The sequence below is a fragment of the Nannobrachium achirus genome, assembly GCF_963921795.1.
Source record: "Nannobrachium achirus genome assembly, chromosome: 18".
Lineage (NCBI taxonomy): Eukaryota > Metazoa > Chordata > Actinopteri > Myctophiformes > Myctophidae > Nannobrachium > Nannobrachium achirus.
Genome location: NC_137825.1, coordinates 22,874,822 through 22,890,225, shown reverse-complemented (window position 1 = coordinate 22,890,225; position 15,404 = coordinate 22,874,822). Strand labels below are relative to the sequence as shown.

Here is a 15,404-nt window from a genome sequence, read left to right as displayed (position 1 = left end):
CATATGACGTATGCCTCCAAAGGCAAATTTAGGATTTGGTTTCAGCCTCATCAGCGCCCTGTTGACATCCATTATAAAACTAGAAAAGCAGTTGCCTCAGAAACTGTGTGGGCTTGCTGAAAAAACGTAACAACGTATATTATGTACAGTAGAAAATGTACACGTCCTTCCTCAGACGGCCTTCCGATTCAGTTCAAGCCCAAGCAGTAATATAAATGGTTAGACAGAATTCATTCCCAATCATTTCCCAGAGGAATCCACTCGGAAACTGTTTTTTTCAAGAATGTCAAAAAGAATAACATCTGATAAAAAGAGAAAAGTACAAGCAATAATAACTGCGTAAAGCTGAACGAGTTGAAGTTTGAACCAAATTTCTAGCGCAAAGAATGTGGAAGTTGTAGGATGCCAAAAAAAAGTGCCGGAATATAAATCGATCGGGGACAAATATTTCAAAACATTTGTGAAAAATATTAGTGGGTGTACTGTACTTGTGTTGCCTACTGGCACTAGTGTGCACAAGAAATGTGGTGTGTGGATCACACCCCGTTCTAGAAGGCTAGACTACTGCAGAGCTACAGAATGTCATAAAAAAAAACACTAACACTCCATTTTGATAAAAAGAGAACCCAGAACCTCACCCAAACCTGGCCTTGGCACACATGCACTGATGCTGCACTTCTTGCTGAGGCCGTTTTCCCAGAGACGCGGTTATTTGGATTGGATTATAGAGTTCAGTTCATTATTAGACGCACCCAGAGGGTTCAGGCTGCGAAGCAGGCAAACATTCTCTTAGTTTTTGTTGTTTTTTTGGCAGCCTTCCGCGGCAGTGCAACGCCTCAATACCATCCCCAATAACTACAGGCACGGCTTTTGTTTTCTCCCTTTAACTGAAACAGTAATTTGGATTCATGAATAATAGAGAACCATCGTCAGCACAAGAGGCTTTCAGCTATCAGCTGTAACTTAGAACTTTTATTGACGTGTTTTAGGGAGATTATAGTGCAGATGGACAGTAAATCGGGAGTAAGACGGGGCTATGTGGAACAAAAACAAAAATATCCAAACAAACAAAAGCAAGGTTTATGCACACTTATATGTACATTCCTAAACCTTTTTCACGATTACGTACTGTACATTCAATGTACGCTGTTATATTTATACGGTACCTGTTAATACCTAACTCATACAACGTTCAAATCCTAGGTTGTGCTGAGAGGCAAACAAGGGCCCAAAATGTCCTTTGGCTTTTAGTACTTTAATCCTAATTAATACATACCTGTTTACTCCTATACTTTATTATTGAATGGTGCTAACTGCTCCTACATCTGGCTTTATCTGTATGTTTTTTCTTTTTTTTTAATACATTTTTATCCCATGATTTTGCAACCCATTTTTCACCCAGTGCCAATTGCCTATGTAATCCTGGGCTCTGCTCTCCCTCTGCCGCGCCTGGGGAGACAACGGACTGACCTCATGCTTCCTTCAATGCATGAGTAGTCCAAGTTGTTTCTTTTCACCCGACAGTGGGGATTTCCCCGGGATGGACGTAGCGCGTGGAAGGAACAAGTTATTCCAACCAGTTCCTTTCCCCTACATCAAGCGCCCCGGCTGGCCAGGGGGAGGCATTATTGAGACCAGGATTACTGCATGTTTTTGTGAGGGTATCAACCCTAGGCTTTATCTGTATGTTGTGTGTATGTATGTATGTCCGTCCCTCCGTCCGGCATTGGCCAAGCTTTGCGGGCACTTAATGAAACTAGAAAAGATGCAATTGGAAATTGCGAGTGTGGTTGCTGAGTGCTGACGGTTGCTGACATGACTATATTCTGCAGTAAGCTATAACTGTCATGTGAAGCTCCACCAAATGATTCCATATTGATTCCCATTCCCATTGATTCCCTAATGATTCCCACTCTCTTTGATTCCCTATTGATTCCCTATCCCGGACATAAGTCTGTCTGTCTGTCTGTCTGTCAATTTCCAATGGCAGTGGAAAAGTTACCCTAGTAATAAATAAAGTTTCCCCAGGGCTATAATGTGTTGCCCTGTTGGGCAACCATACTAATTAACTCATATAAAAGACACTGCTCACTTCACACTGGGTGTGATTTTTAGTTAACTTTGTTATTGGTTAGTTATTTGTTCTCTATCTGTCCTGTGTTTCACATTGTGGTAGGCCTACTGATTTCCCCTTGTGGGATCAATGAAGCTCTATCTACATTCCACACCCAGAAACAGAGATTTTGAACGGTCAGACATATCTAAATGTATTTAAAAATGTATTTCTAGGGTTAGGGTTAGAACTAGGGATGCATATTTTGAGTAGGCCTACGCATTATCTATTTGCAGAATGGAATAATAGTCTTCTCTCCATCCTCTTGTAGGTATCATCCGTCTCAGCGAAGGCTTCCATGATCGCTATCCAGTGGAAGACTACCTGGACCTATTTGACCTGGCAGCTTACCAAATCCAGGACCACCTGAATGCAAACTCTAGTGGAGCCTCCAGCCAGCGTAACATCATCATAGGTAAATCTTGTTGTGATGTAATGATGGTCTAAAAAATTATCAATGTATTCATCAAATCGCGATCTTGGATTCTTTATTATCTCTCGCTCAGGGACATGCAGAGAATGTTAGAGAGGCAGGGGCTGAATTTTCTAAAAGGGCCTTTTGGTGAAAATATCGAAAATAGCAGACCTCCAAGCTCACAACGCGTCGCAGCGCCGTTGTCGCCGTTGTCGCAGCGCGACGCGTTGTGAGCTTGGAGGTCTGCTATTTTTCACAATAAACTAAGCATAATCAAGTCAATACTGGAGATGTGGCGTAAGAGCATGGATTTCTACACAGAGAGGGCAATTCTTTCAACATAAGATGCTGCATTCATGTTCAGGAGAGTTTGGACAAGGCAATTCTCCTGAATGCCGCCTTCAGGTATGGCATGGAAAGAGGGCATTTGTATTTCTTTCACCATAGTAAAAACTGCATTCATGGTCTGGAGAGGGCACTTTTTACAGACGGATGAAAGGGCAGGGGCTCAAGCCCCCTTTGATGCCTATGTGTGTACGTGCCTGCTGAACTGATTGAATTGTTTCCATGAGCTCTGTCAGAACTGGACCATAAGCTCATGGTAGTGGCTAAGGAACTGACATTTTCCCTGCATCCTGCTCCTGCTTGATGACTCTAAAGTCTAAATGTTGAGTCATCAGAATTGTTATAAAGCTCTCTTTAAGTCTCAGCCCTATTGGAATTTGGGAGTCTAAATAGAACTGAAGGCAGCTTTATAACATCCTTATAAATACTGGACCTCGCTCTACCTCACTCGGCCACTTATCCACTCCATTGCGGCGAATAATGGAAGCATTGTTTTTGCATTTCGGACAGCGATAATATCCGCGAGTCTCGCAAACTTCCTTCCTGTATCTTCATATCCTGCTCCTCGGCCCCCGCTGCCCTTCCATCTGTCCCCTTTCCCTTCATCCGAAAACGCAATCTTAAAGAATTGCACGGCTGGAGGGAGAGAGAGAGAGAGAGAGAAAGAGAACAAAAGTGATTTAGAGTTTGCAACAGTAGCCTTTTCACGCTGGACGGAGCTGGTGCATTGAGCGCGGCTTAGCATACCGCCCTGTTTTTGTTTCCCCTCTTTAAATAAATAATCCATGTGAGGGGAGGGGAGCGTGCCAAAGCCCCTCTTAGTATTCACACCATGGCCTGGGAGAGCCCAGCAAGGTGCAGGCCTATGGCCAGAATCCTTGGCTTTCAACGACAGGCCAAAACCGAGTTGGTGGGAAATGCCAGAGGCACGCCGGCCTGGCTGGCTCTGCCATTTGTTTGCCCTATTACAGCCTCTCCCCGTGGAGAAAAATGAGCCCTGTTAATGGACACGGATGCTTGCAAATAGACTTGATCACAGAAACAGGCCCCCAGGGGCCCCACGGCGGAGATTCACATTAAGCGTGATAGTGTGAACTGATATTATTTAGTTTACTGTATGTGCGCGTTGTCTTCACATAGCTGCAACAGTGGCGATGCCGTGTTGCTCGCCACATTGTCATCACAGAAAAGAGGATCCCGGGTATGTGATCCCTTTTCTCAAAGGAATGGGCGGCCGATAAGGCCTTGTTGTTTCACGTTTCATCCTCTCTAATACATCACAGCACCGCTTCAGAGATGGGGGGATAATGAAGGCAGACGCAGCCCTAATGAGTCTTGGATATCATTCCTCTCTCTGTCTGGAAATGTTCTGCTCTCAAGTCTTTTGAGAAATTACCTCCTTTGACTCATCACCGGCTAAAAGCATCGCCACGTGACGGACACGGCCGCAGTCCCATTCCAAAATTGGACTCGCAGCCGGGTGTTTACGGTTTTGTCTTTCTTCCGGTAATTTGTGTTCAAATGTTGTCCTCTGATCAGCGTTGTTCCTGCCACAGAGCCTGTCCTCCTCGTGCTACAGTACGTGGCGTGTGTCCCACGTTCCTGTTTGCATTCCAGAGGCTTTTACAGTGGCGAGCCGAAACTGTCGTGTTTTCCAAATAAAGCGGAGCGCCAAGAGAGTGGGCGAGGTGCACCGTTGTTAAAATAATGTCTAAATTATGATGTTGAATACATATTATGAACACTGCACACACGTGTCTGCATGTATTTGTATGAGCTGACATGTGACGTGTGTGTGTGTGTGTGTGTGTGTGTGTGTGTGTGTGTGTGTGTGTGTGTGTGTGTGTGTGTGTGCACGCATTCCCAGGAGAAGCCAGTGCGTCCACCATGTGGGACAACAACGCCTGGGTCTATTTCTATGACAACACAACCGAGGGGGAGCCCCCGTTCCTCATCCAGGACTTTGTCCACGCCCTGCAGCCTGACGCCAGGTTCATCGTCATGCTCAGGGACCCAGTGGAGAGGTGAGGAAAATCTTTGTTCCTGTTTTCCTTCTACCATCTCTCTCTCTCACCGCATTTCCACACACAGATGACCTGCAGATAAGGCCATGACCCTTTTCCACAAAACAAACCACAATCGGAGGCCAAATCAGTCCGTGCCACTGTCGGGAGTTGTGTGAAGGAGGGTTATCATTTGGGTTTCCACTACAACAGCGGCCCTGTAAACAGCAGTAAGAACATCCCTTCAAAAAGCTACAGTGACTGGGGTGTCTGGTGGCTCAAGCCAGTTTAGTGCACAACCCATTATGCTCCTTGTGAGTGCGAGAACCTGTTTCTAATCCAACCCCCATAGTCTTGACTGTCTCTCTACTCTTCATTTCTCTCTACAAATGCCAAAAAAAAAACAAAAAAATCACACTCGTGTGAACTGAGCGGTGGAGGCTGCGTGTGTGTGTGTGTGTGTGTGTGTGTGTGTGTGTGTGTGTGTGTGTGTGTGTGTGTGTGTGTGTGTGTGTGTGTGTGCGTGTGTGCGTGTGTGTGTGTGTGTGTGTGTGTGTGTGTGCGGGCGTGAATGTGAGTGTGAATGTGAATGTGTGTGTGTGCCTGGCCTCAGTGGCCTGAACAACAGCGCCCCTCCCTTAACATGTGTGGTCAAAAAAGGTACTTCAGGCTACAGACAGACAGACAGACAGACAGACAGACACACACACACGCACGGATACACACACGGCCACGCTATGGAGACGGTGTGACCACCGCTCAAAAAACAATCACTGTATTTTAATGGGAGAACAGCATATCACTAGTACTAATATCATTAGGGCTACAGCTACAGGAGTTGACAGTCAATTTTGCATAAAACTGAAAGGTAATGACATGTAGGATTACACAGCTACACAACTGTATATCTGAAAAGCAGCAGACCATGCCAGTTGTTTTTTCTTTTTTCTTAAACCTGGGTTTTTGGAATGACAAGATTAGCCCCAGGAAAGAGACCTATGTGTGCGTGTGTGACAATCCCGATGAGATGTGGAAAGGGAGAAAAGAGAGAGATTAGTCTCAACCTTTATGCATGCCTCCAGCGAAAAGCAATCAACTGAAAAGTTTTGATGCCTCTCTTGACTTTTTACTAAATTAAGTATGCATGTCCTCTTGAACAAATCACCCAAAACTGGTTATTTTCAAATCTAGCATGCTCGCTTGGCACCTTTACAATTATTCTTCAAGGCGATGCTGTGATATATTAGTTTTCATTGATTGATTGATTGATTGAAAGAGCACAATAGCACTTCCACAAACATGCACAAAGATATCACAGAGGACAGAAATAGATAAAAAAAAAGAAAGCCCGGGCCTAAGGCTTATTTCGGTTGTGCAAGCTTTGCCAAGCTTTGCTTTGCAAAAAGCTTTGCAAGCTTTGCCAATCATTGGCAATCTTAACCGCAAGATTTGATTAGAGTTTGGTCAAAAGCTAGGAGAATGAGGCTCAGTTCAGGGTTTTAGCCTGTGACTGTGAACACATTTCTGCCTTGCTTTCACAGTTGTGGATAATGTCTGTCTCTCACCTGACGAAGACCAAACTGTTTGGTCGAAACGTTGTTATTATGCAGTTGCACAGTAAAATCGTTTTTATGGCTTTAAACTGCTGTGCAGACTTTTTCGTTCTGACACTGTCACCTTGTCCTGCACCAGTGACAAACATATGGATGAGCATAACATTTCTATTTGAACTAGATAGAGTGCAACAGAGCAACAGGGTAAAATATGAAATATACAAATTATCAGAAAATGAACATTTGCCTGTAACATATGTATCCCTAGTTCGTGCTTTGCTGAGTGCAGATCCATGTCTATATTTTACAAAACAAAACATTTATATGGTCGAAACCTGAGCTTTTCTTTTCTATGAATAGTTATGGATTTGGACTCTCCTCAACTATTCAGGAGTAGTAAATATTTAGACATGCATTGTATCAGCCTTTTGCACTGACTTATCATTATTAAAAACCAATCATTGTACCTACTTGTACATCATTAAGCCCTTCCACAGGCACACTTTGGCCACATTGCAGTTAGGAAACTGCTGAAAATCCAAGCTGTCTGCAGATGGAAATGCAATTGGAACTGTTATTAACCGATTCTCAGAACTGTTCTATGGTGCCATGGTAAAGCCTCAATAGACTGTGCGTGCGTGCGTGCGTGCGTGCGTGCGTGCGTGCGTGCGTGTGGCTGCAGGGTGGCTTATTGTGAAAGCCTGCAAGGGATTCCCTTAAATGGGGATTAATTTGCAACCCGAACCCAACCTTGATTCTTTACTACGGTGGATGTCTGAACATGAACACCTTAATTGCCTTTGTCAAATCACAGTCTGTGCAACCAAGCCCAATGAAAGAATTCCAGAGGAAATGAATTGTATGCTCAATTAGTTTAACTGTGCAATGTTTATTACACGAGACTTGTTTACAACCTCTTGCATTGGAATGCTTGTTTATGTTTGTATTTCAATGGTTCCTTTTCATACAATCAGTTCTGGATCAAATACTATGTTATCTGAACAAAACTGTTTTCACTCATTATAGTGCATATCTACACAATATACAATCAACTCCATTTCTCCCTTAAATATGACCACATATGTAATTTTGACCATGACCCCGATTGTGACCAGAAAGTTAAATAATCTAAAAGTTCAACCACATAAACCCAATAATATCTTCAATATTCATCATACAATGAATAGTGTTTTTAAACAATGTTTTAGCCTATATCTTTTGCCTATTAATGACATGCCCAAAATAGGGATGAAAATCTGCCCATGCATTCTCAAGTTTTGCCTTGATTGTGACCTTGATCACGGAAGTGAATCATCTCTTCAGGACATGCCGATGATTTCCACCTACAGTATACTGTCATGAAAATCCAAGTGATTTTTGCTGACTGACAGACAGGCAGTGTGAAAACATAACCCACTCCAACTACGATATTGATCTGAGAGATGATAGTGTTATCTGAAATAACATCTGAGATTTAATCTGAGTGTTTATTTTGACAGGTTTTACAACCTCAGAACATTTCTGATGTTGCCAGGTAATTTTAGAATCCAGTCACAGATCACATACAAAACTGCTAACCTCGCGTCACCAGGCTTTCTCCCAGAAAGCCTGGTATTCGTTTACTAAATAGGTTGTTCTACCACTTTTTGTGGTCACATGTTCAGATACTGGATTCTGATTGGCTTAAAACAGTGGTAAATCCGGCAACAACCTTGAGTTGGCTCATGGACCCCGCCCACTGTTGTGTTGAAGTCATGCGCGCAGGGAGTAGGGGGGGACGGGGGGGATTAACACCTCCACTTTTTTTGGGTGGGGGGGATATCCCCTCCAGTGTTCAGGTCCAAGAAAAAGCCGCAAATATGATCGATTATACTGTACACACTGAGTAGTTCTCATTTCAAGGCGTATTACTGCCCTCTAGAGGCACAGTCCCACCAGTGCAGTGCAGTGCAGTCGGCAGCTCAGCTCAGCTGTTCTGAATGAGTTTAATTAATGCAACGCGATAGTGACAAGCAGGCAGGCAGTGGCAGAAGGAGACCGTCATTGCAGGTGCTGGACCTGCTGCTGGTGTGTGTAGGCTAGTCTCACATCATTCTCAGTCAAAATGAAACGGTCAAAAAACCAAAAAACGATAACGTCGTTCTTTAAATCAAGCAACAATGTAAGTACCTTTGAACAGATGCATAATGGAAATGCAATTTCGTTTGTCAACACATTTTACGTTTCCTCTTGTTACTGTGGTTCCCAACTTTTTCATGTCGGACCCAAAAATGGACACCAATGAGGCAATCACTCATGGCCCCACGTGAAAATAAATCAGTGAAAGAGTGAAAGAATCACTGTCAGTGTCACTCACTGGTCACAGAATATTTTACTAAAGTAAAACACTGTACATGCATGTGGTGTCTTCGGTTTGAAACTTGTCAACATGCACAGAACATAGAACAAATTGTAGTGATTTAATTTTCATGATTTATGAAACTTTATGACCAGGCGAATTCTGACAACAACAACAACAACAACAAAAAAAAGACAGCAGCCGACATGTGTCTTTGGTTTGACACAGGGATATGTCCCCCCCTCCTCGGGGCAAAAGTGGGGGGGATATCACCAAAAGTGGGGGGGATACCCCAAAATCTTTCGCGCGCGCTATGCGCGCGCACATACCTCCCAGATGTGTCCCCTTCACTTTTAAAATGCCTCCTGCGCCCCTGGTTGAAGTTGTATAACTAAATAACCTTGCAAGTTACAACTGTGTTTTCTTTCATTTATATGGTAGAAGTGGTAGAAAAGCAATTTACCATTCGAGGGTTGTGGGTTGTTGGCTGATTGTTGGCTGGGTTGTTGGCTTGTTTGGCACTCGGCTTCGCCTCGTGCCACAACCCTGAAACAGTGGTAAATCAGCCAACAACCCACTCCCTCTCATGGTAAATGGCTTACGTTGATCCTGTCTAGACTGGATGACATCCTACGTCATTTTGTATTCAAAACGGACTACACTTTGGCCGGAACTACCAAACTGGAATCAGTTTTAACCCAAAACAAAGCTACTTGCGCATGCACTAACTGGGATAAAACTGATTCCGGTTTGGTAGTTCCGACCAAAGTCACAAGTGTAGTCCGTTGAAGCGATCCCAGGCTACAAAACTGCTATTTAAAATAGTGTATCTGGCATGACATGGCAAACCTCACCCACCTTGTATCCACAAGGAATGAAAACGAGCACAACGAATGATACTCTAAGTAGGATTTGACACAGTTCAGTTGCAACTAGAAGGTGTTGTGCAATGACTAATCCTGTGGGCTTTTTAAGCATGATCAAATCTTTCAACGCAAATCTCTTGCTGTCTTGCAGGCTCTACTCTGATTATCTATACTTCGGTATTGCCAATAAGTCTGCGGAGGATTTCCACGAGAAGGTGTCGGAATCTCTGCAGCTGTTCGAGGGATGCCTTACAGAGTACTCCATGCGCTCCTGTGTGTACAACACTACTCTCAACAATGCCATGCCAGTGAGTGCACCTCCCTCTTGCTTTTGTCCAGGGGTGTCGCACCAAATTCTGGGTCCTGGGTACAAGGATTCACTGCGGGCCCACCATGAACGCACTATTGAAAAATAGCAGACCTACAAGCTCACAGCACAGCTGCAAGCATGTAGATCTGCTGTTTTTGAAAAATCGTGAAAATGTGTGCGGAGTCTGTATATTCCAAATCCTTCTAAAGCCTATGTTTCCATGTCAGTGGTGCTCAAATATTTTCATGTGAAGGACCCCCAAAATGATATGGATTTGGCCACGGACCAACATCTCAAAATATTTAGTTTCAGGGACCCCCCAGAAGCAAAATCTGAGTTACAAATGTTTGCTTAAAAAAGTACATTCAAAGATTTGCACACATTTTCACGACTTTTCAAAAAATAGCAGATCTACAAGCTCGCAGCGCGGCACTCGGTGCCACGCTGTGAGCTTGTATATCTGCTATTTTTCAACAGCTAAATTATAAAATAATTAAGGCCCCCTCCACCTTGGGCCCTAGTAACTCAGTCCCACTCCCCCCCCCCTCTTGTGACGCCCCTGCTTTTGTCTCACAAAGCCGCATAGGGCCACCGTTCACCAAGTAGTGCTCAAGTGCACAAAGTGAGAGAGAGAGAGAGTCTGATAGAAGAGGTGGACAGAGTGAAAACCCCCGTCTTTGTTAGCGCACGCTAAGGCTTGTACTCTATGAAAAGAGTTGGCTGCTCTCTCTGTTAAAATCACAGCCGCACGACCCCCAGAGCCACTCTTTGCACAAGAAAGCCTGGTCTATATGCAGCATGGAGCTGGAGACCTGCTTCTCATGGTCATTCTCACTCGCACACAGTCCAACACTCAGTACCAGTCAGTATCTGGGCCCTAGGCCAGCGTTTTCCACAGTTGTCCTCAGGCAAAGTGGCTGAGCGAGGGAAGAGGGGAGGCGGGTGCCAACCCCCCCCCCCCCCCCCCCCCCAACTCCCACTCCTCCTCTTCCAGGCAGTCCTTCTCTCGGCTGGCCCTCTCCGCCTGCCAGCGAGGATGTTTATTGTCCCTTCGGGAGTATGCTCATTCTCCCTTCCTGGCTTAATTGTCCATCCACTAATATCTTCTCTGACTTATTAGACCATATGAGATGCATTACAGCCTCTCCGCGGAGCGGTGTCTAATACCCGCGGACCCTCCACCCTCCACAGAGGTTTTAATACAGAGATGAGAGGCGAGGTCGAACAAGACAAATCAAACAGTGGCGAGAGCATGATTGGCCTTTAGTGTTGTGCCATATTGTTACCGCAAAAGCAAGAGTTGTTTAGCCTGTCTGGTCATCATATATTCTGAATAGCAGTTTTCCGTTTAAGCCAAAACAGCAGAGAGACTGCAAAGAAAAAGGCCCAACGTGCAGTGTTTCATCCTAATTAAAGTCAATTACACTTCAGTCTCTGCAGACGCTGCGGGCGTCTTGGTGCTCATGCGATACACAGCTTATAGAGAAATCTATAAAAACCATTACAACAGCCCAGATTCTCATAATACCTCAGTTTTATAGACAATCAGGCGCTCTCCAAATGACATGGCAAAGATCAATGGTTAATTTAGAGTGAAATTGGAAAATTTTGAATCAAGTCTGCCAACACGGGGGTGCCTTGCTCAGGGGGCACCATGCTCAAAGCCTGAGATCTATTTCAGATTTCTTACGGCCGACATCCAAGCTTACTATACCTCAAAGGTCAATTCTTTATGATTAAGATTTACACTCCCGAATGTACTGTGTGGAGATGATAAGAGTGAAATTGAAATTGCTCTCTCCCCCAACCCGGTGTCCCTATTTTGTGCAAATCATAATAGGTGAACAAGTACAACATTTGCAACAAGGTTCCAATTTTCCGAAAAAAGAGAAAATAGCATATCGTCGTTGTCTGGTAGAAACCTTGTATCTCCAAGTTTCAAATTTGTGTGTTTTTTCGTAAGGTAAAGCCCTGCTTCATCATACAAGACCCGCAAGACTAATGAAAATAGCAGATCTACAAGCACACAACAACTCGCGATGCGAGGCGCTGTGTGCTTGTAGATCATCTATTTTCACTATTAGATTTTATAAATACAAAACGAACGGTTTTGGACATACAAAGTTTCCACCCGACAACGACGATATATAATCTCACAACACGTCACGAATGCATTGTGAACTTGTAGATCGTCTATTTCCATAAACGTACGACAAAGTACATTGGGCTTGAGTGGTTAAAAGTGGTGTATAAAAGTGGCGTTGTTAACCATGCCTGTATTGAATTTGCACTTGATTCTCTCTTTCTGCCAGGGAAAGGAAATTGGCTGGACATAAAAGTAGCATCTCATATTGATCGTCTCATTATGTGCATGCAGGTCAGGCTGCAGGTTGGCCTGTACATTGTGTACATAATGGACTGGCTGACGGTCTTCAGCAGGGATCAGATTCTGGTGCTGCGCCTGGAAGACCACGCCTCCAACAGGAAATACACCATGCACAAAGTCTTCAATTTCCTCAACCTGGGTGAGTGTGCAAAACATCCCAGCCCCCTCTCGATAGCAGACCAGAAGCCTAAAATAAAAGGAGTAGTACACCCAAACAAATTGCCTATTTTCTATCAATTACACACCCCATGAAGCCTTGAAATTAATGGAGATTTTTGCATTCCTGAGCCAATAATTTGATGACCGGGTCATTGGTCAGTAGGAGTCTCAGTTGGAGACTCTAGTCTCCTACTGAGACTCAAAGACTCCGCCGGCAATCGAATTATGAATTCAAGGCTTCATGGGGTATGTAATTGATAGAAAATAAGTATAGGGATGCACCGATATGGACATTCTTGGCCAATACCGATGTTTAAAATAACAATTTAGCCGATAGCCAGTACTGATACCGATATTTGTTTATTTCGTTATTATTTTTTGGGACAGGGAAGCAAATAAATCAACATTCTAAGAAATAACTGTTCAGAATCTACTCTCTTGGTAGGCTGCAAATAACCAAACACCAACATAGCCAGAGCAAAATGTATGCTTTTCAACAACAGATAAATATCGGCTAGCGCCATCGGTTAATGTCAGCTTTATTTGCCAATACCGATATTGACCGATAATGGCAAACATCGGCCATTACCGATGTGTGGCCGATATATCGATGCATCCCTAAAAATAAGTATTATATTTTTGGGTGAACTACTCATGAATGATGATCATAAATGAATGAATGAATGAATGAAGGCTCTCCTTGGGCCAATGATTATACTTTGTATGAGTGGTAGAAGTTTTGCTTCCTATGCGGGAGACTGTGTACGTGGTTACAACAGCAGTCATTCTTTCACGGTGCACCGATCAATATGAGAGCCAGGCAGGTGGTAACCTGCAATAATGCCTCTAGTCGAAGTATACGACTGCTCCAATAGTCGAGGAATACAATAAATGATTTGTAGTGATTTGTTTTGCCGCTGTCCCCTTAGGCTATCAAGGAGCATGATCTGAATCCTTCGGCTCCCAAAGCAGATCAATTGGCAAACCATTATGCTGTCTTTAGTGTTTAACCCGTGTGCCATCCCGTGAACCTAGCAAAGTCGCTTAGTCTGCACTCAAAGGCCACTCTAGCTAACCTCCTCACACTTTGGCCTGTCTCAGCAGAAAAGGTTCCACCTAAACTGGTGAAGGAAATAGCTTTTAGTTAGGGTCTGGGGGGGAGAGAAAGAGAGAGAGAGTGTGTATACATCAGGGGTGGGCAGCCATGTTTTTACGATCGATCGGACGATCCCAAGGGGCTTTCTGGTCGATCGCGCGAGCATGTGTGCGTTTGTGTGTTGGCAGTGCCCTCTGCATGCTGTGACAGCCGTTCACTCCGGAGTTGAATTGCCCTAAAGCTCAGTCTTCAGAACCGTGGTGTGATTATCTGAAATGAATTGGAAGTGAACAGATGCTGATGCTGTGTGTAGTGTGTATTATGGATCAATCTGTTGGACTCTGTTGCACTTATTCTGAGCTATATCCATGGACCTGCTCTGAATTATCATTATAGGTGAAAATGTAAAAGAAAATAAATAAAAGAACAACTATTAATATTATTTGTATACATTTTAGTAGATGGACTATTTTCACCACGCTATACCATTGTAAAATGAAATATGAATCAGGCTGAAGTGCTTAATGTGTTTGCAAGAATGCTTTGAGACACAGTAGTACTCGAAGCAGAATGAAGGGGTGGGATGTCTCTTGAGCCTGTGCGTGCGTGTGCGCGCGTGCGTGTGTGTCATATAAAGAACAGTGTGCGTACGTGCATGCGTGTGTGTTTGTGTGCTTTCTGTATTTGCATGTGTAAAGTAAATAAATGGCAGTAAGGAAATGTTATTAAGCCGTCGGGAAGTCAGGATGTCCTAAACCGTTCGTTTTGTATTTAAAAAAAATATTTAAACTAGTGAAATTAATCTACATTACTACAAGCACACAACTTGTAGATCTGCTATTTTCACTAGTTCTGTGCAACAGTCTTGTGTGATGAAGCAGGGCTTTACTTGAAACTCTGAGATACAAGGTTTCTGCCCGACAGTGACGATACATTTGTGTTTTTTTACAGGGCCGGTGACGGAGCAGAAGGAGGCAGAGATCACTCACAGCCCGGCATCCAACACCAGGCGGCCGGCCGACAAGAACCTGGGACCCATGCTCCCCATCACCAAGGAGGTCCTGAGGGACTTCTACATGCCCTTCAACCAGAAGCTGGCCAAAGTCCTGCGGAACGACTCCTTCCGCTGGGAGAGCCATTCCAAGCATATTTAATGCCTGATTTATGCCACGACGGTGGCACCGTGTCACGCAACTGGGCATAAATCATCCTCATAAACGACTGTCTCACGCTCAGCCCGAGGAGGAGGAGGAGGGGGAGGAAGGAGGAAGGAGATGAAGGAGAAGAAGGAGAGGGGGAAATAAAGAAACCACTGACACATCTACCGGCCATTATTATTTTTTATTTTTTTGTTGTTTTTGTTTCATCTCTATCAAGTGCCCATGAAAATCGATGTTATTTAAATTATTTTTTTAAGTTATAAAAAAGTGGAGATGAATCAAATCTAGAACAAAGAACAAAATAGCACAACTGGGTTTGTTCCAATGATTTTCTTGTGTGTGTGTGTGTGTGTGTGTGTGTGTGTGTGTGTGTGTGTGTGTGTGTGTGTGTGTGTGTGTGTGTGTGTGTGTGTGTGTGTGTGTGTGTGTGTGAGAGAGTGTGAGTGCGAGTGCGTGTGCGTGTGTGCGTGCACTTGTGTGTGTGACTGTGTGACTGTGCGAGCACGCGCGCGTGTGTGTGTGTGTGTCTGTGTGAGAGAGATATTGATCGATTTCTTTGTGACCATAATGTATAAAATAAAACAGTGGACTCAAAGCGTTAAAGACTCCTGTGTTGACTGTCTTGGTTTGATGTGTTTTGGTTAAAACATGTGTAAGGAG

General features: G+C 44.0%; 1 protein-coding gene across 1 annotated transcript in view; it reads left to right on the top strand.

Moving 5' to 3' along the window:
- The window catches only part of chst15 (carbohydrate sulfotransferase 15), a 50,881-nt gene extending 35,823 nt beyond the window's left edge, over nt 1-15,058 (top strand). Inside the window, exons 4-8 of the mRNA XM_080748110.1 lie at nt 2,385-2,528; nt 4,741-4,897; nt 9,785-9,941; nt 12,321-12,468; nt 14,536-15,058. Coding sequence (XP_080604236.1) covers nt 2,385-2,528; nt 4,741-4,897; nt 9,785-9,941; nt 12,321-12,468; nt 14,536-14,738 — 809 coding nt within the window. The 3' untranslated portion in view covers nt 14,739-15,058. The remainder of the gene's footprint in view (nt 1-2,384; nt 2,529-4,740; nt 4,898-9,784; nt 9,942-12,320; nt 12,469-14,535) is intronic.
- The last annotated feature ends 346 nt before the right edge of the window (nt 15,059-15,404 follow it).